The 24336-nt window shown below is 43.0% G+C and overlaps 2 protein-coding genes and 1 long non-coding RNA gene across 4 annotated transcripts; 2 read left to right on the top strand and 1 right to left on the bottom strand.

Moving 5' to 3' along the window:
* WSB2 (WD repeat and SOCS box containing 2) lies at window positions 1-13128 on the top strand. Its single transcript, XM_006908596.3, has 8 exons — window positions 1-238; window positions 4317-4561; window positions 4713-4844; window positions 7215-7315; window positions 8495-8667; window positions 9421-9531; window positions 9638-9745; window positions 10346-13128. Exons 1-8 carry the CDS (start codon window positions 51-53, stop codon window positions 10506-10508), a joined length of 1221 nt encoding a protein of 406 aa, XP_006908658.1. The 5' UTR covers window positions 1-50; the 3' UTR covers window positions 10509-13128.
* On the bottom strand, window positions 12155-22726 carry RFC5 (replication factor C subunit 5). Its single transcript, XM_006908595.3, has 11 exons — window positions 22499-22726; window positions 20885-20949; window positions 20482-20618; window positions 19255-19334; window positions 18466-18539; window positions 17062-17221; window positions 16230-16323; window positions 15701-15830; window positions 15031-15108; window positions 13924-13978; window positions 12155-12890 (listed from the first exon to the last, which is right to left on the bottom strand). Exons 1-11 carry the CDS (start codon window positions 22564-22566, stop codon window positions 12794-12796), a joined length of 1038 nt encoding a protein of 345 aa, XP_006908657.1. The 5' UTR covers window positions 22567-22726; the 3' UTR covers window positions 12155-12793.
* Window positions 21690-24336, top strand: LOC112477211. 2 transcript variants are annotated; one of them, XR_003045356.1, is made up of 3 exons: window positions 21690-22237; window positions 22815-23097; window positions 24236-24336. It is a non-coding gene; the product is annotated as an uncharacterized LOC112477211 (long non-coding RNA). The 2 variants fall into 2 exon arrangements; XR_003045357.1 differs by lacking the exon at window positions 24236-24336 and having other exon boundaries at window positions 22815-23462.

Here is a 24336-nt window from a genome sequence, read left to right as displayed (position 1 = left end):
GGGAGCCTGGCTCCCCACTCTCCGAGGAAGCGAGGGTGCTTGTTTGAAGCATGCTGTCTCCTGTCCCAGAGGAACCGCTGCTGCTGGCTGAACTCAAGCCCGGGCGCCCCCACCAGTTTGATTGGAAGTCGAGCTGTGAAACCTGGAGTGTCGCCTTCTCCCCAGATGGTTCCTGGTTCGCTTGGTCTCAAGGACACTGCATTGTCAAGCTGATCCCCTGGCCGCTGGAGGAACAGTTGTGAGTACTCTGGCACCCAAAGGCGCGCGGGAGTCCTCATGATGGGGAACATGAGCGCTTTCCAGAATCACTCCCTACTCTTTTGGGTCTCCCCGCCCAAGAACAGGAGAGGGAAAGTGGCTGAACAGTTCAGGAATTGATCATTGGGCTTTCCAGTTCTGTACATTGAAAATTCTACCATGTCAGCCCTAAATTTTTTTAACAGCTTTATTGAGATCTAATGTACGCACCATACAATTTGCCCATTTAAAATATACAATACAATGCCTTTTAGTGTATTCACACGGTTGTGCATCTATCACCATGATTAATCTTAGAACATTTTCATTATCCCAGAAAGAAACCCCACATCCCTTAGCCGGAACCCTCCAACTCCTCTACTCTCCAGCCCTGAGCAGCCACGAATCTACTTTCTATCATTGTAGATCTGCCTATTCTGGACATTTCTTATTAATCGAATCATATATGTCTTCTTTTTGACTGGCTTCATTCACTTAACAATGTTTTTACAGTTTTCCATGTTGACGCATGTATCAGGACTTTATTTCCTTTTATTGCCAAATAATCTATTGTGTGGAGATATTACATTTTGTTTATACATTTATCTTTTGGACATTTGGTTCGTTTTCACCTTTGGCTCTTATGAATAGTGCTGCTATGAACATTTATGTACACATTTTGCATGGATGTGTGATTTCATATGTTTTTTATGTTTAACTGGTGGAGAAACTATCAGACTTTTCCAAAGTGGCTGGACCATTTTACAGTCCCACCAGCAGCGCATGAGTTTTCCAGATTCCCCACATCCTCACCAACACATATCATTGTGTGTCTTTTTGTTGTAGCACAGCTATCCTAGTGGGTGTGAGGTGGCATCTCACCGTGGTTTCGATTTGCATTTCCCAGGTGGCTGCTGTTGTTGAGCACCTTCTCATGTGCTTATTGGCCCTTTATACATCTTCTTTGGAGAATTGTCTATTCAGATCATTGCCCATTTTTAAATTGGGTATTGTCTTTTTTTTTATCTACCACATTGAGTTTCTGATGTTAACTAGTTTTTCTTTCTTAGGTCTGGGCAGGTCTCGGTGTCTGAATGCTGCGAGCCCCCAGTCAGATAGCCCAGCGTCTGCATTTTTCCATCTGTCCCAGGGCAGCTCTATGTCTGCGTTTATTTATTCAGCCAATGTTTGTTGCCAGTCTTTGCCTGAAACAGACAGGGGCCGAGAATCCCAAAATAAATCCAATGTGGTCTCTGCCCTTGAGGGTCTCATTTATTTTGCTTGAGACATTTCTTTAAATTGCATATTAAAGTTTTTTACAAGTTTAGCCTGAAACTTGTTGCCTTGACAATAGGTAATGCCGATGAGAGTTTGCTGAGATGGGGTACTCTGTACACTGCTGGGGTAGAAGGGTATAAATTTGTGCACTTTCTGGAAGGAAGGCTGTTTGGCGATAGGCATCGAGGACCTTAAAAATGTTATCGTGGCAGTTAGGAATCACAGAAATGGGGCTATCTATTTATATTCACCGATTTTCATCATGAAATTAATTATATAGTAGTTAGCAATAGAAACTGCTTCAAATCTAGAGATGAGGGAATGGTTAAGGACATTGTGGCATTTCCATATATTTTTGCAGCTATTAAAGATTATTGTTTTTTTTTAAAAAAACCATGATTTTCATTTCTTCTGTGGTCAGTTTAATGATAATGCTAAGGTCATTCATTGTTTAGTGATCTCCCCACTCTAAATACAAGGGACTTAACATCATTTCCAGACTTAAGTTTGATATAAATTTATAGTCTGAAAAAGCTTTTTAAAAGCATAAAATGGAAAATCTGTTGTTTTCCTGAAAAATCACTGTTGTACTTAAACATGAGTTACTATAGATAAATATAGTCTTCTCATATTAACTATTATTTACCTCATTTCCAATTTTTTCCCATGTTTCTCAATTATTTTTATAATTTAAAATAATTTTTTAAGTCGTTTAAACGGGGAGTCGGGGGCATTTACTTTTTTGTTAGGACTGCTTTTAATATTGTGCTTTTGGTATTGAGCAGATAATTGATATTAATCGAATATTTGTACTACTTTTAGAAATGAAACTTTTAGAAACTTTAATTTCAGTGAATTTAAGTTCTCCCAATGAATCTCCCTTGCCCTTAGTTACCCCTCCCCACCCTCCATGTGACTAACTTATCCCTTGATACATTGACAAACTCAGGAGGTCAGGGGCTCTGTTAAGCACTAGGCTAGGATATTCAAGACTTCTGTTTCAGTCCTATTCTGCCTCTGATTTTGCGACCCCAGGAAAGTCAGCTCCACCCCTAAAATGGAGATTTTAGTATCTCTAGAAATTAAATTTATGGTAGTAAAATGAATTAATATGTAAACGTATCTTAATTTCTTTGGAATAGAGTAACTACAGAAGTATCCCTTAATTCAAATACAGAAAGTAGGATTTTATAAAAGATAAACATAACTTTGGAGGTTCCAAGCTGTCCTACAAAGTTCTCCCCGTAGTCTGCCTTTTGTGTATTTCTTCCTTGGATTGCAAACTCAGGCCTCTATGCCAGGGCCAGGCAGGTCTGCAGTGTGTGTGGGGGAAGGCCCCATCAAAAAGATGTTCATTGTCACATCCAGATGTTTTGTCTTAATAACAAAATTTCAGACTGGATTTGGCTATTTAGATCAGAGGTCAGCAAACTTTCTCTATAACAGCCCAGGTAGCAAATATTTTTGGCTTTGCAGGCAATATGGTTGAGACTACTCAAGTCTGCTTTTAATAGTGTCAAAACACCCATAGATAACAGGTGAACAAATGAGCCTGGTGGTGGTCCATTAAAACTTTATTTATAAAAGCAGACTGCTGGCTGAGGCCTAGTTTGCCAACCTCTGAGTTAGACTAATAGAGTTTTAGAGCTGAAGGAGGCTACACTTCAGTGCCTCCTAATTTTACAGGTAAGCTTGGTTAAAATTTTAAAAATATATTTATTTCAACAACGCAACTGACAAAAATGTGATATACTTAATTTGGGGAGGAACAAATGTACTACATAAAGAGGTCCAGCTACGTACACATTAATATAGGATTTCTCATGGAACTGAGTTCTATGTTTATCACCTCTGTTTCCCCTAGTTCGATATACCCCAGAGTGTGGTGAGGGTCACATAAAAAAGTAGGACTTAATACTTGCGCTGATAAAGTGTACCACAGACAGGAGACTTTCAGGTTCTGGGGCCAAACCTCAGGCTGTCTAACTGCTCGTGCCTCTGAGACATTGTGTGCCAGGCAGAGTGGTGGACGGGCCCTTATCTTAGGGACTGGGTCTCACTTAGCTTATCTGGGCCTATGTTTCACTATAGAATGTAAAAGGAGTGGGTCAAGCTATGAGATCTTTCCGGTCAGTGCACCCCTGAGTAGTTCTGTGGGTTCTTTCTCTCTTTCGACTGTCCCGTTAGTTGATTCCTGTGCTGGATATACCATCAGGGAAGTAAATGAAAGAACCTCATTAATTGATTGGCACATAGCGAGTGAAGGCAAAAATCAACATGTGCAGAGCAAATGATGTTGGCAAGAAAGGAGTTTATTTTCTTGCTTCTTAAGAGTTTTCCAAGCTAGAGATGGGAAGTGGAGGAGGGGGCTCGTCAGGCAGGAGAGCAGCAGGTGGGTATTCAGGCTCTGAGTTCTGTCCTAGTTCCAAACCTATAGCGTGCTTTCTTTCTCATGAAAAAAAACTGAGTGCATCTTTCCTTCCATAAACCAAAACCCGAGAGAACTTTCTGAGAAAGCGTATGGCTCCCTGGAGCATCTGTGATCTAGTTATCCCACAAGGCAGGTCACCCCATTGTAGGACTGTCACAAATGGGATGAGCCCATTGTAGGACTATCACAAATGGGATGAGCCAAGGCCAGTGAAGCCTCTTTTACATGAACTCTAAAAAGAAAAGTCACACCAGAATTATCTGAAGGCCAGTTTGTTTCTAAGACTTTAAAGTCTTAGATAACCCAGTATAAAAAGTTGGTTGACTTGGTGACAATTTCAGACTCATTAAGAATTCTCTACTTCCCCCAGCATCCCTAAAGAGTTTGAAGCCAAAAGCAGAAGCAGCAAAAATGATTCAAAAGGGCGAGGCAGCCCAAAGGAGAAGACTCTGGACTGTGGGCAGATTGTCTGGGGTTTGGCCTTCAGCCCGTGGCCTTCTCCACCCAGCAGGAAGCTCTGGGCACGCCACCATCCCCAAGTGCCAGACATCTCTTGCCTGATCCTTGCTACGGGACTCAACGATGGGCAGATCAAGATTTGGGAGGTGCAGACAGGTAGGTCGTCTCTGGTACAAGGTCCTGGAGGCTTATGTGCATGTTCTGATCAGGGGCCAGAGGGGCCACCAGCCCCCAGCTTGCCGAGGGGTATAGCCGAGACTGGCAGACTGGGTGCCACCTCTCCCACTGACTCCTCCTTCCACCGTAGGGCTCCTGCTTTTGAATCTTTCCGGCCACCAAGATGTTGTAAGAGATCTGAGCTTCACACCCAGTGGCAGTTTGATTTTGGTCTCTGCATCCCGGGATAAGACTCTTCGCATCTGGGACCTGAATAAACATGGTACGAACTCCTGGGTGACTCTTAAAATACTATATCTGCTCCTTTCTCTACCAAGGTCATTTTTACCCAGAATTGTGTTTCTCAACCTTTTTCAATATTGTTCCTAAGGAGCCTTTTTAGACATATTTTTAAATCACCCCCACTCACCCCTTGGAGATTTTAATACCAAAGATATACTGTATATATCTATTCATATACTGAATGTATATTTACACTTTGTACATACAAAAGAGGTAGGACTTTTTGGGCCATCAAGAAACAATCTTCACCGCTATTGCTATCACTTCTATTGAAAATACATGATGTAGAATACGTTTTCTCAGTCATAGCACTATTGACATTCTGGGCTGGATAATTTTTTGTTACGTGCCATTCTGTGCATTCTAGAATGTGGAGCATCATCCCTGGCCACCACCCTCTCGATGCCAGTAGCACCCTCTATAGTTGTGACAACCAGAACGTTTCTGGACATTGCCCAGTGCCCACGTGGAGGGCAAAGTCTCCTTGGGTTGAGAACCACTGATCTAGAAGAATTCATTCATATTTGGTGCTTGGTGTTAGAAATAGACTTCCTTTGTGAAGTAGAATCGAGGTCTAAAAGAATTCTCTCAGGCTAGAGGGGTCAGCTTTTTTGGAATTCTGCCTTGAGCAGAATGATCTATAGGAGCAGCCCAATAAAGAATTTCACACATCTCTGGTGACATAGAGAAGGAGAATTCACTGCCAGACCATTCCTCCCCCATATAGGCTGGGATGCAGGGGCTAGAGACAGGTGGAAGGAGGAAATGGTAATGTAGACAGTTCATGAAAAGGCACACTCATCCCTGATAATGCATAGGCATTGGTACTGTTGTCTGAGTCATGACTGTTCCCCAAATCATGAGAGGGGACCTGTCTCTTGCCCTCTTAGAAACGAACCTGATAATTCGTCAAAACAACCAAGGAGATGTTTGTAATGTTCTCATCTGAAGGTATCTAATCACTAAGAGAACTCTGGATAGTTTCTGTCCATTACTATGGAACCTTTGTAGTCACACAATCTAAGGCCGGCCTGCTCGCTGGGAAGGCTTCTCAAAGGCAGTGCCATTTTTAATGTGTGTCCACAGGCAGCTTGCCACCATCTGAGGAAGGTCCTCGGAGTGGCTTTGAAAATCACTTGGTGGTTGGGAAGGGAGGACTGGCTGAGGGCGACTGAGAGGGGCGGAATGGACAATCGTTACGGCTTTTCAAGGAGAGGAAAGGAATAATGTTCCCATGTACCAGGCCCTGCCCTGCATGACTGGCCTTAATTTATTCAACACTCACAACTGCCCCAGGAGGCAAGTACTGTTCTTACTTGACAGCTGACTTATTTTAAAAAACTTATATATACCCACACATATCTGTAAATAAATGACCATATACATTCTTAAAAATATTTTTTTTTCTTTTTTTTTGGCTTGATTTCTCTTTCCCACCCCTCCTCCACCATCTTTCTCATCCCTCCCCTCCTTTGAATTCCTCCATAATCCCTCTGTAATCTAGCCCATGCCAAGAGCCTTCCATATTTCTTTCCACATTTTGCTCTATGCTTGTATAATCCTATTAGGGCACTCACACATTTATGTGTTTTGGGGTGAGTGTTTCACAAAAATGGAATCATATTCTTCACATTTTTTCTGAATCTTTCTTTTTTCACTAAACAGTACTCCATGGAAAATCTAGATCCTTAATTTCATCTGAATTAACAGGGTGGATGTACCACCCTTTATTTAGTCATTTGCCTATAGATGGGCATTGCATTTTTTCCAAAAACTGAGACCTGGAAAGATGACATGTGTGACCCTTGGGTTTTGCTCAAAGTAGACAGTGGAGCCAGGGTTTAAACCCGTTTGCCTAACTCCAGGGCACATGGCCCTAATCACTCTGCATCGTTGCTCATCCAGACCCCCTGGTGTGGGGAAGAGGGTGCGTGTGAAGTGGGGTCCTGTGACGAGGGGGAAACCATTACAGAGAGAACTGAAGATGAACACTCTCGAATTTGGAAAGATAACGGAGGTGGCGGGGGCCTGGAAAGGCTGTTCTTCGCTATCACGGAGACCTGTCAAACCCGATCTCTGTACATCCTTTAGCCCAGTAGTCTGTGGATTCTGGTGAACCAGTAGGTAGTGATTTCCCTGGGGCATTAGAATATTGTATTAATAGATTTCAAATGTTTAAATGTCAAATTCTGTCATATTTCATTCTCTACATTAAAAAATGGGCATTGGGACTCAGCCGACAGAGAACTGGATGGATATATGGTTGGGTGGGCCATCACTACCTGTTCTTCGGTCTTTTTGATTTGTGGTTTTGAGAGTTGGTTCACCATTTGCTCCTTTTCTCTACCAGGTAAACAAATTCAGGTGTTATCGGGCCACCTGCAATGGGTTTACTGCTGCTCCATCTCCCCGGACTGCAGCATGCTGTGCTCTGCAGCTGGAGAGAAGTCAGTAAGTCTCACACGTCAGGTGCCATTTCCTATATTGCTTTAATTCAGCAAGATTTAGAGGTCCGAAGTGGCCTTGTGTGTGACAGGGTGAACAAGCCAAGTGTCCTCAAAATCCACCTGCACATCAGTCCCAACAGAATACTTGCTGGTGGGCCACGACCTCCTCTTGCACACCTTCCTTTTGATTTGCACTTGGACGTGAACTGAAAGAGGAGGTGTGTAAGTCGAGTGCTGCCATCACTGGAGAACTGTTTGTCTTTACAAGTGGTAGAGAGGTGCTTTTTAAATTTCTTTTCCCCTTGGAGTCTAAGATTTTAAAAGTTGAAACCCACATGCGCCTCCAAATTTCATTGAAACGTCTAATTTGAATCTACATAATTAGGATTTCCATTTCAAATCATAAGATGTACAGTTACTTGTTGAACTTTGTCCTAAAGTCCTGTGTGTTATTTTAAACGATATTAGAAAGCCAAGAACAATTTGGGAACAGTTTGTTTGAATTTGTATCTGCATGGAGCTGTTTGCCGTGATTGACTTAGGAAAGTTAAGAATTCACTATTTGGTACAGCTCAGGTGGTTAATCATTCATTGGAGGTTTGCAACTATGCGAAAGTGAGAGTTTTCTTAAGTAAAATCCTACTTGTAACGACTCTCAAAAAGATAGGAAGCGACGAGCTATGTCAGACATACCGTCATGAGGCAGATTTCCTTGGTCCTGTAAACACGTGGCATGTAAAATGAGATGGCCAGTGCCCCCACTTTATTGGTAGCTCTGGAGGTCACTGGACCCCTATTTTTGGTTTTAAGTAAAAGGACAAGATAGCCCTTGGCCTAGGGCTTTCTCAGCACATACTGCTTATTCGCAAACAGGGATCAAAAGGAGAACTCAGAAGCCCGTCCTGACATGTGTTAGCTGGCAGTCTTCCTCAGGTTGGCCTCATTTATTCTTTCTTAAAGCGAGCTCCTTGATCATGTCCATTGGTTAGGCATCTTAAGAATCCAGGCCCATTATGTTAAGCCTATATGATACGTTCTGGAAGAGCCGGAGAAAAGGCGAATGGAAAACTTGGCTTCACCTGGCCGTGGGGCCTAAAGAGGGCATCGCTGTGCCTTTCACTCACTGTTCATGTTCTAAGCACTTTATTTCTGCCCCTAACCAGACACCTGTTACTTTCCGTAGGTCTTTCTTTGGAGTATGCGGTCCTACACGTTAATCCGGAAGCTAGAAGGCCACCAAAGCAGTGTCGTCTCTTGTGACTTCTCCCCTGACTCTGCCTTGCTTGTCACGGCTTCTTATGATACCAACGTGATCATGTGGGACCCCTACACTGGCGAGAGACTGAGGTCACTCCAGTAAGGACTGGATCTCTGCTTATGACTTCCTTGTGTGGTTACTGATGAGAAACCTGCCTTGATTTAGACATGTCCCTTTTAGAGTCTGGGGCATGGGAGGGGGCGACCTGGGTAAAAGACACAGTGGAATCAATGCTCGCTCTCAGGCTGCTGTGCGGTAGTGTTTCCTTGTCCATTAAGTTCTCAGATCAGACCTGAGTGCCTTCAAGTCCCTGATATATGAGGCTGTCTGTACTTCTTTGGATTCAGCATTAAGAAACCTCAAAGTGACTCTTTCTTTCCATTTACTAATAACCGTAGTAACAAGTTCAGTATGATCCTCTTATCGAAACTGTTATTTCCAAAATGAATTTTCACATTCTCACAAATTTAGTCTACTTTTTCCCCTTTATCTCTGTTGTTTTATGAAGCAAATAATAGGTAGTCCTATAATTATCATGTATCTTCGCCTAAAAAAGACTTTCAGTTTGTACTGTGGCATTAAAGTGAGAGCTGACCTACTTTGCATAAGGAAACTAGTACAGGGAGTGTTAGTAACCCTTCAGCCCCCTCAAGACACTTAGAGCCTTAAGAAATGCACTTTTTTCTAATCTGTGCTGTCAGTGTGCAAATCCCAAGGCTTTCCATGTGGGGTCCGAGATGTGTCGGGAGCCTTTTCATGGCCAGGGCAGTTTGCCTCCTGCCTGGGGATGAAGATAAAGGGTGGAGGGTGGCCACCTCTCCAGGTTTCTTGTCGCGTTTCTTCCTTCTCAGCCACACCCAGCTCGACCCCGCCATGGACGACAGTGATGTCCACATTAGCTCCCTGAGATCTGTGTGCTTCTCTCCGGAAGGCTTGTACCTTGCCACAGTGGCGGATGACAGGTAACAAGAGAAACCTCTTGAGCAAGTGCTTGCAAGTGATCGTAGCATGCCCTGGGGGCCTGGCCCCGGGTCTGCTGATGTGCACATACTTGTCTCTCTCATCCAGACTCCTCAGGATCTGGGCCCTGGAACTGAAAACTCCAATTGCGTTTGCTCCCATGACCAATGGTCTTTGCTGCACATTTTTTCCACATGGTGGAGTTATTGCCACAGGGTATGTATCTGTCAGCCGAACAGATGGGCAGCAGTTTCTGCTGAGTATACCATGTAGCTTTGTAAGGAAAGAAAGCATCTAGAATTTTCCTGCCTATGAGGAAGGCTTTAAGGAAATCTAAGCTTACATAAAATTCTTATTCTGCCACTATAGGTTACCATTTACTCCTCATATTTAATGTAAATGTAATTAAAGAGTTACAATTCATGACAACCAATGGACCAAGCCTACAAGGAAGCTTAAATTAAGATGATGCAGAATTTATATGGGGAACCATTTAGGGCAGAGACCACCTACTTTCCAGTGACCATCTATAATTCAGTAGGTAGTACTCTTCCCTCGGTTACACTTGAACTCCATATGATTTAGAAAGAGCTGTGCTGACAGAGATAGCACTTTGCTGTCAGAGGTGTCTGGAGTTCTTTATAGTCCTTTCAGCAGCCTTAATTATTCAGCACCAAGCTTTTACATCCGTTTCAACAGTCAGGATTCCATTTCAGTCTGGGAGCCTCCTGCTAGTATAAGAAACATTAATATCCATCACGATGAAACATGTATTTCCAAGTCTGTCTTAACACATTGGTTTTTGTCTTGTTTCAGGACAAGGGACGGTCACGTCCAGTTCTGGACAGCTCCTAGGGTCCTATCATCACTGAAGCACTTATGCCGGAAAGCCCTTCGAAGTTTCCTGACAACCTACCAAGTGCTCGCACTGCCAATCCCCAAGAAAATGAAAGAGTTCCTCACATACAGGACTTTTTAAGCAATGCTACATGGTCTTGTTTTCTTTGTAGCAGGATAAATCTTCCTGGTAAAGGAGTAGCTGGAATAATGGGCCAAACATCTGGTCATGGATTGAAATAGTTTCTTTGGGATCTTGAATAGAATGTAGCAAAACCAGATTCCAGTGGACTAGTCATGGATCTTGTCCGCATGACACATGAAAGTCAGTCAGAGAGGAGGAGATTCCACTTCTGTGGCCACAGAGCCTTACCTTAAATCTTCAGTCCACTTACAAACAAGTTTGAACTCTTCCAAGTAGTTTTGATTCAAAGTGCAGTTACTGATGTTTCGATAAGAATAACTAAGTAGGCCTCCAGAGCCTCTCTGTAGGTGCAGAGGGTTTTAAACTCCCCCTGCTGGGAAGTGTGGCTTCTGACTGGCACTTAACCATTGTTGTTTCAGATGCGGTGGTGGCGTTGTTTAAAGCTCTCTGCTGCTGTGTCAGTCGCTGTGATGTTGGCAAGTCTCTCCCTCCTCTAGCTCCTCTCTGACCAGCAGGACAAAGTGTTCACGGAACGGCCTCTGATATTAACTAAATTACAGGTGACTCAGAGGCTATGCTCCTGACTGATACAGACACTATAATTGGCTTTTTTTTTTTTTTAAACAACGGTGTGCATGTGCAGATGACAAATTTCTGTCAGGTTACACAAGGATTTATTCCTAAACTGCATGACTGTTCAAATGGCTGAGTTGTCCGTTGTTTGCCATTCATTAGCATATTTATTTGTGTTTTCTCAACAGATGGTAAGGTACAACTGTGTTTTTCTTGATGGTGTCTAAAAACCACAGTACTTAAGTCGAACAGTTGTAAAGATGTCTCCTTGATTGTGTAAAGAATTGGTGTTGTCATCACTTCAGCCAATAGTCTTACGTACGAGGTCTGACTTTGCTGCTTCCCCTCATTGGACTAATGAGCCAGTTTTAGCTCTATCCCTAAACAAATATAGCTCCTTAAAAGTACTGTTCTACAGTGGCATGTAGTTATCTAATCAAGACACCTCATCCAAACAAAATCTGCCTTTGGAAAAATTAATATATTTTAAATTATTTTAAAAAGTGCAACATCTTATCCTTTGGCTTTCTTAATAGGTGTTTTTATGGAGGCCAGTGTAACATAAAACATGGTTGGAAAAGTAGGAGTCTCCTCTACCACCTTTGTTGCTGAAGAAAAACATTTTTCAAGATGAGAGGCTTTCATTGAAGGAAAAAGTTAAAGGCTTTTGGCTCTCCGTTTCATTTTTTCCATTAAGAAAAAAAAGTCATCTTTAAAATAAGTGAGTACAACAAGACAGCTGGGAATGGATTGGGCAAATTTTTAAATTTTTGGTTATCTTGAAAAAATCATTCATCGTAGTCTGGGAGGCTCCAGGTGGCTTCCTTGAGGCCATTCGGCCATGAGCCTAAAACTTCACTGGTGTCCACGGGGAGCAAGTCCTCTATGTGAATGATGGAAATAACCAACTCCTCCCTTTTGGTAGTATACGAATTTGACACCTTTATAAAGAATAGCCTCCAAAGTTTATTCCGTGATATCAGAGGTAGAGGTTTTCAGATCGATGCAAGTTGAATAAGTCATTGTCCTTGTAACTGGCTAAGGACAGATGAGTCACTTGTAACACAACCAACAAGAAAGCTGCTTTATTTTTATTGTGAAGAGCGATATGAATGCAGCGTAACTGCTGTAAAATACACTGCTACGTTTGTACACAGGTCCTAATCCTTTTGGCAGTTGCAGGTTTAGAGTCAGACTAATCTCATGTGCCCTCCCTGCATTAAATAACCGAGTATTGTACAACCTCCTGGCCCCTAATGGCATAAATTAAAGTGGATGTTTTCTCTACCGTCCCCACCACAATTAGGAACCTGCTAGTAACTCCTCTACTTCAAGAGAAGAAATAAAAAGACCAGTTTTTAAAGTAAGAGAACTGAGTCCATTTTATGAGTATAGCAGTTTGGGCCAGAAATCCATTAACACCTACTCTAAAAAAAGATACAGCTGAAATGAAGGTTTTCCCTTCCCAGCACCATAAAACAAAAGTGGGCAGTGCAATAAGACAGTTGTACATTAAAACTGTTTTGTTCATCTCTGCTCCAAACAGCCACAAACAAGGTACTTTTTCTATATCTGCCACCCATGCCTGGAATGGCATACTCCAAGAGTTGGGGTGGTTGTGGCTTCAGGCAGCAATTCATCCTGTAACTGAGTCCCCTGTTCTCCAGTCACTGCTGAGCCTGAGAAATGCAGCAAATGATCCTCAGCATCTAGGCCTCTGTGACAATCAGGTCTCTTGTGACTTGAAAAGCGGCAATGAGGGAACTCAGCTGAATCTTCTCACTGGTGCCCACAGAAAGTCTGTACCTAAAAGAAATCAAACAAAAGGTAAGAATAGAGAACGCCACAGGCAGCTACCCTTTGATAAAACAACAAGAGAGATCAAAGACAGAATCTGCTGGAGGATAGGTAGGAGGTAATAAAAATTGATCCTGGACATCAAGCTTGTATGAGTCCCCTAACATTTTCTCTTCTCTGCCCTAAACACACTTACAGATTAGATTCAAATTGGTGAGGAAAAATTAAATTAAAAAAGTGTTATCAACAGCAGTGTCCTGAACTTAACTTTGTTCTAGCTGTATATAAATATGCAGAATTTATGAGATTAAGGATTATTTCTTTACCCACAAAATACATTGAGAAGAATTATAATTGAGATTTCCTTAATTCAGTGGGAAGTTTGGCTGACATATCTGTGGTTCTGTGGTATATAATCAGTAAAGCAGGACACAGGCATTTCATCTTGTCACCTTTCAAGTGATTAAACAATTAAAAGCAGAATAATGAGATTCACAATGTAGTGATAAGAAGTCACCTAATTTGTACATCTGAAAGCCAATGACAGCAAATTAGAGTTGGCCTATGTTGACAGCTTATTTTGAACCCAATACTTTTGTCTACTTAAATGACAGCTGCCATTTTCAGTGGGTGTTAATAACTGTGTTTACTGAGCCAGACAAAGTGGAAAATTAAGTTTATGTTTACTTTTCCCAATATGCTTTAGTATGCCAAAATGCCTTAATAGCTGGGTAGCTGATTGTCCCCAAACCTAGAGGTCTGAACGGAAGCGGGCCTCCCAAATAACAAGAGCATTTCCAGAACCAGTGTAGGTCAAGCCTTGGAGGGCTTTATCTCAAACATGTGACTGAGCTGGACCAGTCCTTATGTTTATTCACATGTTCTTTAAGCAATTCAAACCCTTCCGCATGCTTCATTCAATCCCACCAAAAACTACGTTGTACCGTGTAGGAAGGATTTAGACAAAAAAGTTGAAACCAAGCAAATAGAAACAAAAACCCCACAAATTAAAAAGGGAGAATTAAAATTGGAAAATACTCACTCAATGTCGGCCATTTTAGTCAATAAATGTATTCGAACTGAAGATGGAAAGTCAACTGGGGGTAAAACAAAATCAAATGAGTGAGGTCTGTCAAGCCCTACTGTTTAAAAAAATCCCAGAAGCATGAGTCTAAATGTCAAATGAATAACACAACTTTTCTTGAAGTCTCAGATCACTGGATACCACACCTCTAAGGAAGTAAAAATTGTATAGGTTTTCAGTTTCTATCCACTCCATTTTGTGAGTATTCACAGTGAAGCCAAGAAAAGAAAAATTAGATTCCAGAGTGATCCTAAGAGCACAGAAGAATCATCAACACTGTTCTTTTAGTAACTGGGTAGCTCTGTAAGTTAACATGAAAGCTGAGTTCTCACTTGCTCTCCCAATTTTTAAAACAACCTTGATTTGTAAAAGTCGATTTATGCTCAGCTTCCACGTGCAGAGCAGGCTTGAGCCAGCCATGGTCTCGGGCAGAAGTTAACGTGCCGTCCACCAGCAGAGAAGAGGCTGGTAAAAGCACCAGTGGACTAGTCATGGATCTGGGGACCAACGATCATGGGCCCAGCTGTGTGGTTGGCTGCTGTGAGGAAGAACTTTTCCAAAAGGCTGCACGACACATCCCCTGGAGAGCTGAAAAATCCTGACGCCCAGTTCACCCCCAACTGAACTAGTCGGGACAGGGGACTGATTCCTACATGCTGCCGAGACTGAGAACCAATTCCCTGTATAGAAGATACGATCAAGTGTGGGACGTAAAACGGTTTAAGACAGCTTTGGTTCACGTGCAGATCGATCTTCTTTCTCTCTCCTTGTGGGGAAAATATTCTTTTAGAAATGTGAATTAAAACATACTACTTATTGCTGTAAAATACAAACCCTTAGAGGAAATAGTTAGGCTTCAGGAGTTTCTACTTTCTCCCCAGCAGTTCTTGAGGTTCAAGTATTATTGGAACAAAGTTTTAAATAACAATGAGGGGTCAGGTTTATACTTTTTCATTATTGTTTCTTTGCTTCAAAAGTGAAAGTTTCATGTTCTCTCTCTAACCACCCTTAGTTACAAAGCATGCCACCTCCACAGCTTCTAAACTAGGGAATAATGTAAGTTACCTCTGTGCACAAACAAGTGTATCTCTGTCAGGATATCATGTAATGCCAACCCCTTCAGAGTTTTCAATTCCATAATATCTAAAGAAGAGTTAAGGCAAAGGGAACAAGTTCCAGAACAAACATGCTGCAGAGAGTTTTGAATCCAAAGCCCGGTGACTTTTGAAAGGAGGGCTTTTAATTCCAACATAGTTGTTTTCTTTGATCTGAAACTGTACATGTTGAACCCCAATTCTTAATTTTGTTTTCATCTTCAGTAGGGGCTTTCTAAAACATATAACTATATCTGTCTAGTAGAGAACAGAGCCAAATGCATTCCCCGAAAGGCTTTATATTACTACACCTAGCTTTTAATTTCACAGCAAAATGAGTAACAAAGACCATTTGAAAATGACTGCATCTTCCATCCTAAGGTCTAACTGCGTCTCTCCCACCTGAGTGAAATGGCTTCAAGCTGTACCCAGGCCAGAGCCCCTCGTGAAGCTTTGGGGCATTAAAGACAAGTACTGATTTCACCTATACCCATCTTGCTCCCATTACGAGCTGACCAGAGTCACACCGCCAACTGTCTTTTGCCAGTAGGGCACAGGTTCTGGCTGTAGCCTGAGCTCCTAGGGCCAAGTTCAGGGCATGGGCATGTGACGCACTGTCGGCAGGACGTGGGAAAGGATACTTCTGTAGGCTGTGGTGAAGTCTTGATTCAGCATCCAGTCCAGAATGTTGGCGATGTCTGACTTGAGCGGGTGCCCCGTGCAGGTGTAGACAGTCTCCTCTGTCACCTTCCCAAAGGCCATACTGGTGCTCTGTGTAGACAGGGAGAAAATCAGTGGCTGTCAAAGCAGCCGCCAAATCTGTAGGCAGGTCGGGAGGGAGCTGCTGAGGCAGCAGCACTGCAAGGACCTAGGAGAATTCCAACCCTGTATGTTCACACGGGTGAGGCCAGCCTCGCCAGAGGATGCTGCAGCTTGCTGGCTGTGTTACAGCCGCCCAACCCTTCCCTATTGTCCCCTTGTTTGCGACAGATTATTCTTTCAATTAATCAAACACAAAGGTGGTGGGGAGACTGCTGGCACATTATGAGATCGAGATCTTACCCAGTTCTAGATTTCTGAATTTACTGACTGGCTGTGCTGTTGCTTATCTCTTTCTTGAAAAACTGTTCCAAAGCAACCACCTGAGATTTGCCATGAGTAGCACTGTACCTGCAAAATGTTCAGAGCCCTTCGCATATCTCCACTGGAAAGAGTTTTTGAAAGAGTGACAAGTGCTTTCATCCCGTCTTCACTTATATCAACTCTGAAAGGAAACAGGCAGAAGGGATGGAGAGGCCTCTGAGAGTCCAGGCATTCACCAAGGGAACAAGAAGGCCTGGGATGATTAAGGTTTTGAAATAATGAAAGAAAAAAAAAAAGGAAGGATGGAGTTAACTATACTCTCCTGATCTATAGGATCGAGAATTCACTCTGGTTTTGGGCAATGATGGTTTCACATTAACGGTCACAGCCCACTCAAAGTCTAGAACGACGCTCAGGACCGAGCACTGCTATGTCGAACAACTGGCTTTGAACTACGTTCTCTGGAGAGGAGAGAGCACTGGTGAGACGTATGATCGTAGAGCCAAAACCTCCTTTCAAATCAGCAATAGCTCAGGTTGGCTACTTGCTTCGCATCTGATTACACGGAATGTAATATTTCAGTACCTTCCCTTCTAGTCAAAAAAGGCTAGAGGCATCTGAGCAGAAGGGACTTGGCAGCAAGCAGTTCCCAATGACAAAAGAAGAGGAGGAGGGAACTGGGACAGCTTCCAGGACAGGAGAATGGAAGAATCAAGACCCAGATGACATTTGAATGTCCACGACATACCTGAGAAAATGACAGCAGCTAACAGACCCTGATGTCTATCCCGTGCTCGGTACTCTGCTAAGTCATTTACAAACATCACCTTTAAATGTGAACCAGCCAGTCATCTCAAACCCAACTTACACTACACTCAGTCCCCAAGACCTCGCCTTTCCTGCTTTTCAATATACTTACTTTTCTTCTTCTACAACATGTTCCAGGCGGGGAACCATGAGTTCAGGAGTCAGGGGACCGAATCGGAACCTTGTACACCGGGACTGCAAGGCGGGGATGATCTTGGACAGATAGTTACAGATGAGGCAAAATCTGGTATTTTCAGTAAATTTCTCAATCACTGGCAAGAGAAAAGAAAGCCTCCTCACATCCATTCTCAGTCTTCAAAGGACCCAGACGTCCTGAATTTTTCTATGGTCACATGAAGAGTACAGGAAACAAGTACAACAATTGACGAATGCAGGCAAGTGGGGATGCTACTGTCGTGAGAGTGGGTGTCACTGGGGTGGTCGGGACTGGAGATCAGCCACTTTCCAAAGCTGACAAGTGTGTCCCCACAGTATTTTATAAAATGCTTCCTTTTTTATGATTCGCCATGATTCTGGTGCTCTTGCCATCCCATTCCATTAGGATACGAGATCCAGTATTCCTGTTCTTTTGCATAAAATTCTATTTGATAGGTTGATGATGCTCCACCTCCACCTCCTACTAGGTGGGGAAGGGGTGCCTTTTCTCAGACCTTCCAGTGGACCTTGTCTCAAAGCCTTAGAGCCTCAAAGAAGAGTAACAACCTGAATTCAGAGATGTTTGTGACACCAGTTTCATTCGGGAGGTATCCAATATTTTGCACAGGGATCTGCCCAGACTGACAGTCACTCTCCAGAACAAGATGCGAAAGAAAGACTGCCAAAGCTTCTGGGACCAGAAGATATTCTGTCCTCCTCCTCCTCTCTGTAAACACTGGCTCCAACCCACTCCTTCTCCCCAGAACTCCTAAAGATCATCCTTCTCTCTAGATGATTACTTTAAGGAGAGAGATTGTGAATGTCCTCTCCAAGAAATTAACTGCCCCAGGCCCCTTAAGACAGAAAAATCACCACATACTCCCCCTCCCCTGCCAAATCAGTCACTTGGCAAGTAGTGAAGTAATGTCAGTTTTCTGAGTGTGACTAAAATTCCGGTATTATTTTCTTGGCTCTTTCATATCTAAGGGCACCGATAGCAGAAAGGGCTATCCAGCAGTTTAGGAATGAAAGACTTTCCTTAACCTTCCATCGAACAATACAAATTCCCAGCCCTGAAACTGAACCCAGCTGAAAAGGAGGATGCAACACCAGTGTCTGGTCATACTCAGAAGTCTCAAAAGGGTTTTTGTCTTTAAGCTGCTGAAAGGGAAAACCCCCAATACAGAGATATTTTTTCTGGCTCATCAGATGGGATACAAGGAGAAAAGTATATGGAGATTTCTCTGGGCCGGATGATGAACAAAACTGAAAACAAGGCATGTCATTTCTCATGTCTAAAGTTCCTAATTCCCCTTCTGATGTGCTCATCGGCCGACACACTGTACTTGGCAGCTCTTACCTCTCCGCAAGGCATTCTGGGCGTCTTGAGTCATGGCATCAGCTTCATCCAGGATCACTAGTTTAAAGCCTTTCCTAGGAAAAACAGATGGTACCATCCAAAGATTTCTTCAATCTCACTTCAACCTCCAGACCCAAATCCACATCTTTGCATTTGTGCTGTCAGGCCCTGTTTCGTAAGAGCCCATTTCTCCTAGAACTATGACCAAAGAGGACTTGGCCCATCACTCCTCCAACCCCTTTCTTCAATCTCACTTCAACCTCCAGACCCAAATCTACATCTTTGCATTTGTGCTGTCAGGCCGTTTCGTAAGAGTCCATTTCTCCTAGAACTATGACCAAAGCGGACTTGGCCCATCACTCCTCCAACCCGTCTTCCACACTATCCTGTCACCGCCACCTGAGCTTATGCCTGTCTTTTCACCCTTTTTTTCTAGACCCCATCCTAGTTATCCATCCTGATCACAATTCATTTTTGTGTATATTCAAACTAGTTCATCTAGGCCTAGGATGTTTTATCAGGCCTCAGTTGACTAATAAAATGAAGGTAGTGCTTCTCCCAAGAATTTGCTCATATCGACTCAGATTAATATTTTATTTTAATATTTGCATTTAAATTTTTTTTTTTTTTAACCACCATCCCTGTACTTTAGCTGTTTTTCATGGATGCTTTTGACACAGTCATTTTTTTAACCTTTACAAACTGGCAAAGGAGGGGATCAAAAAAATTAGGCTCTATCATCTCTCTGATCAAAATACCTAGGGAGAGAAATTACGCAATGTTTCTTACTTAAATATTGTCCTTGTGCTAGCAAAGCTCAGGATTGGTCCCCGAACGATATCTATTCCTCGGTCGTCTGAAGCATTCAGCTAAATGTGAAAGAAAGAAGCCAGAATAAATAAAAAACATGTTGGTGTGTTATCTATGAATTAATGTAGCTTTTCATCAACCCAGCTCACCAAGCTCCATCTTCAGGTCTAATGACAACTAAGAAATAATCACCATGAAAAAACAAGATCACAATTGTATTTAAAACTCAGCTCACTAGATCATTACATTATGCTGCGAAAGGTAAACGTTTGATTTTCCTCCCTCTTCTCAAGGACAATCACTGACATACACTGGAGGAATAATTAATTGGCCTGGTCATAGTGAATAGCACCTCTGGCATAAGCAGAATGATGCTAATTTTAGCTATCACATCTAGAACAACCCAGAAGTTACCAAGGTTTTAATATACTGAGGTAAGAACATCAGTGGCTGTAAAGTTCTAAGATCCATAACAAAAAAAGTTGACCTTTTTCCTTGTAATAGACAATATTTAGAATTTTGTTATCAGTCAAGTCCCAGCAATGAACAGATGGCAAACTCAAATTCAGTAATTTAAAGAGAAGTATATGGAGAGATATTTATAAAGTTGGTGGTGAGGCGTGGGGAAACCACAAGGGCTCTGCAATAACTCAGGGATTACTGGGGCCTATGGCCAACGCAAGTCTTATGGGGTGAGTGGGGGAGTGGTGTTGGCACCTGGAGAAGGCAGTGTAATGTACCCTGCAGGTGGGGATGCTGTCAGCCTGTGGTGACCCCCAGAGCAGGACCAAGCATCATTCTTTCCCCTGACTCCTGCCAGCACCCCTATTGACCAAACCTAACCAGAGGGCAAAAGAGTTTGAAGTCAACACAGCTCAGTCTTCTGGGGCAAGAACCAGGTGCAGCGATGTGGAGAAGTGATCTGGAAGGGCGCGTGGGACGTAGCCAGCAACTGAGTGAACACTCACTGAGCGACCACTGAGTGGGTATAAGTTGGCAATAGCAAATACCTAGCCCTATAACTGCCCTCTAGCTAATGTCAACCCAGGCCAAAATGCCAAATATAGAAAAAAGTGAATTGAAAGTTTTTATGTCTGCTTCTTTCCCAGCCCCCAATAGGACAACTTAATTAGTAAAGTAAAACAAAACCAGCAGAACTAAAGAGACTGGAGTCCTTTGTCCAGTAAGAATAGTCCTCTTATTTACCTCTAAGACCATAGAGCCAAATTCTTTATCTTTGTATAGCTGTTTAGCACAGGCTAGGATGGTGGATGTCTTTCCTGTCCCTGGAGGGCCATAGAGAAGCAGGTGTGGCAGTCGGTCTTCACTGATGAATTTTTGAACTGAGGATAAGGAAGAAAGACACCATCAGTTTCTGAGAGTTGCTTCATTCACTGTGGGCCCTTGAGTTGGGCTGAATACATTTCAATCCTCTGTTCAGATCAGAGGCAGATGCAGAAATAAAAAATCTGAAGGATTCAATGTTTATAGCAACATTCCATAAAGTTCAAATCAGATTCTTCGAAGTTCTTACTCAGCAGAGACAACATCACCAAGAAACGTATACAGGTCCTTCAACTAGAATAGCAACTGACACATGGATGCTTACTGGTACTCAAAATGTCTTGATGAGAAATGAGATCATTCAGTGCCTGTGGCCGGTATTTTTCAACCCTGTAATACAATTTAGCATGGATTACAATATATAAATGCAAGAACATTTTATCATGTACCAAAAAATCCTTTCATATACTAACTAAAAGAGGAAGAGAAACAAAACACTTTAAATTTGAATACAGACCTGTGGTTCTCAACCAGAGGTGATTTTGTCCTCCAGGGAACATTTGGTGATATCTGGACACATTTTCAACTGTCATAGTTGGGTGGAAGGTGCTATAGGCATCTAATAGGTAGGCACCAGGGACGTTGCTAAACATCCTACGCTGCACAGGACAGTCCCCATCCCTCTCCCAAGTATCTAATCCAAAATGTCAATAAATGCTGAGGTTGATAAACTCTGCTCTCATTTCACCTTTCCAACTGTCTGCCTATAATCCCAACCTGGATGGGTACCTGTTATTTCAAAGTGAATTCAAAATTGAATTCAAAATTGAATTCATATCTGAGTATAGATTAACAGATGTATGGATAAATAAATAGTGACATAGCCACACGATGGAATATTATGTAGCCATAAAAGTAAATGGAGTGTGGTACTCACTACAACAAAGAAGCTAGTCACTAAAAGTCACATATTGATTGTATTTATATGAAATATCCAGAATAGGTAAATTCATAGAGAAAGAAAGTAGATTAGTGGTTGCCAAGGGGCTGAGGGAAGTGGGAAGGGGGCGTGACTAGCATTAGGTATGGGGTTTCCATCTGGGGTGATTTAAAATTGGGGAACTAGATAGTAGAATGGTTGCACAATGTTCTGAATCTACTTAATGCCACTGACTTGTACACTATAAAATAGTTACAATTGTAAACTGTATGTTACCTGTTTTTACCACGATAAAAACAAAATGAACTCGTTATTAGACAAGACTGGAGTTTTCAGAAATCAAAACATCATTAGGACATAGGTGTAGAAGTAGGATGGTTAAGAGCCCAAGCTCTTAATGCAGACCACTTGGGTTCAAATCCAAATCTGTTTTCTAGCTCTGGACCTTCGGCAAGTCATTTAATCATTTTGGTTGCATTACTCCAATTGTAAAATTGGAATAATAAAGAATACCTACCACCTATGGTCTTTGAAAAGATCAAACATCTAGTGGGTGCCTGATAATCTAATAGAAAGCCCTTTAAATAAAAGTTAACTAGGGAATGTTATTTTTATTCTAGTTTAGAATTTGACCAGTAATCGCATCGAAGATTCTGGCAAGAGAGAAGAGGACATTTTGGTACGGTGGGCAATGCAGTGTTAGAAGACGCGGGATCAAACTCCTATGCTGTCACCCAGGTGCGAAAGCCGCTTTCCTCTTCGGGAAAAGAAATGGGGCGGGGTGTGGGGGCGGGGACAGGGAGATCAGGCAAGTCATAAATAGAACCGACGGGGACTGGGGAGTTGGGGCTGTCAAGGCGAACCTCTGTGGCTCCGTCCCGGCTGCAGGTTCAGGGGCAGCGGGGCGAGATCGGGCTGGGGCCGGGTCACTTGCCCACCCGACTACTGCCTTCCGGAGCGGCCGACCCCCTTCCCCGCGCCAGCCGGGCCTTCTCCTACCAGGGCAGGTTCCTGATCTTGGCCGCCGCGGGCTGCTGCTGTTGCTGCTTGTGTGCTGAGGTTTCCATGACGGGGTGATGAAGGTGTCGGGATCGGCTAGGGTGGTCGCATCCCCCAAGGGCCTGCACAACTACTAGCCCGAATCTAACTCCGGGAACCCGCACTTAGAGTTCGCGCGCAAAAGCAAATCTCGCGAGGTTAAGCTGCTGCTTCCGACTTCCTTTTTCGGTCCCGCCCCTCTCTGTTGCTAAGGCGCCGGTTGCCTGGTTACCGCGAAGCGCGGGCAGCCGACTTCTCTCCCGCTCTCCGCTTCTAGTCCGCGCTGCCCTCTCTCCGGTGCAGAGAGGCTTCCTGAGCTCAGTGAGAGGGGAGCCAGGGAGCGGCCAAGCCACCCCTGCAACCGCCAGTCATCATTACAAATTAAAGTCTCGTTGCCAAAGCCAACTCCAGTCATTGCCAAAGTTCAAACACTTGCCGTTCAAAGGAGCAGAAGGCTGCCAGCACTACCAAAAAAAAACCCCAAATAACACGGCCAGTGCTTGAATACAGATACCAGATGAAAAAAGGCTCGAAAAACCTTCTGGCCCCAAAGCTGGGAGGTGAGTACTTCGAATTGAAAAACAACTCCGAACACATACAGCTACAATCTCTCCCTAATCCACATCCCTCACCCAACATAATTTAGAGAACCAATCTCCAGAAACAAGTCCAGATGAAAACAAAAAAATAAACTTCCAATTAGGTTAATGTGTGTAACTGGAAAGGGCTAGTTAATAGGCATAGAGGACAGGGACCCTATGATCTGAAGTTACTGCAGAGAATGGGGATCAAAAATTGTAGTGTTTTTTTCCTGAGATGAGGGGATTATGGACCACTTTTATTTTCTTCTACTTTGCTGGTTTGTATTTCCCAGCAATGAGTGTCTAGTAAATCCATAATAAAGTTATTTTGTTTGTTTGCTCTACATGTTGAGAAAGACAATGCTGGGAGGAAATGCAGCTGGCAGGGGTCAGAGTGTTCTAATTCAGAAGTAGCCACTCCTTGCATCTAATTACATCACTGTCACCTGTTTTAGGAACAGAATAGGGAGACCGTGGGCACATACATGATGGCAGTTATGGCTTCACTCTAGGCCCTGCTTGGGGATTTAGAAGAAGGGGGTCAGGTGTGCCTTGTGGTATGACAATTCCTCTACTCTCTGCTTCCTCCCAGGCCAGTTCTAATAGTAATTGTTCAGATCATTAGCATGACACTTTTTCCATTTAGCTTGGGGCAGGTTGCTTCCCTCCTCTTCCAATAATATCTACCCCAAAATGATTGTGAGGATTAAATGAAATAGCATATGTGACAGCACAGGAAGACTGACTAGCCTTTCCCTTCTAACACGCTGTCCACCTATCTGTTCTTGTTCCGAATGTTCCCTCTCAAACAAGACCTAAAGAATTGGCTGGTGCGACTATGCCTGTGAGGGTTAATTTTATGTGTCAACTTGACTGAGCTAAGAGAGCTGGTAAAACATTATTTTGGGGGTGTGTCTGTGAGGGTGTTTCTGAAAGAGATTGGTATTTGGGTAGACTATGAAGATCACCTGCACCAATGCAGGTGGGCATCATCCAATTCATTGAGGGCCTGAATAGAAAGAAAAGGCAGAGGAAGGGTGAATTTGCTTTCTTTTTGAACTAGGACATCTGACTTCCATCTTCTCCTGCCCTCAGACACCTGTGTTCTTATTCTCAGGCCTTTGGATTCAGACTAAATTACACCACCCACTTTCCTTCGTCTTCAGTTTGCAGACAGCAGATTGTGGGACTTCTTGGCCTCCATATTCATGTGAGCTG

Source organism: Pteropus alecto, unplaced genomic scaffold, assembly GCF_000325575.1.
Source record: "Pteropus alecto unplaced genomic scaffold, ASM32557v1 scaffold113, whole genome shotgun sequence".
In the NCBI taxonomy this organism is placed as follows: domain Eukaryota; kingdom Metazoa; phylum Chordata; class Mammalia; order Chiroptera; family Pteropodidae; genus Pteropus; species Pteropus alecto.
Note: the sequence above shows the minus strand (reverse complement) of the source record. Positions and strands in the feature narration are given on the sequence as shown.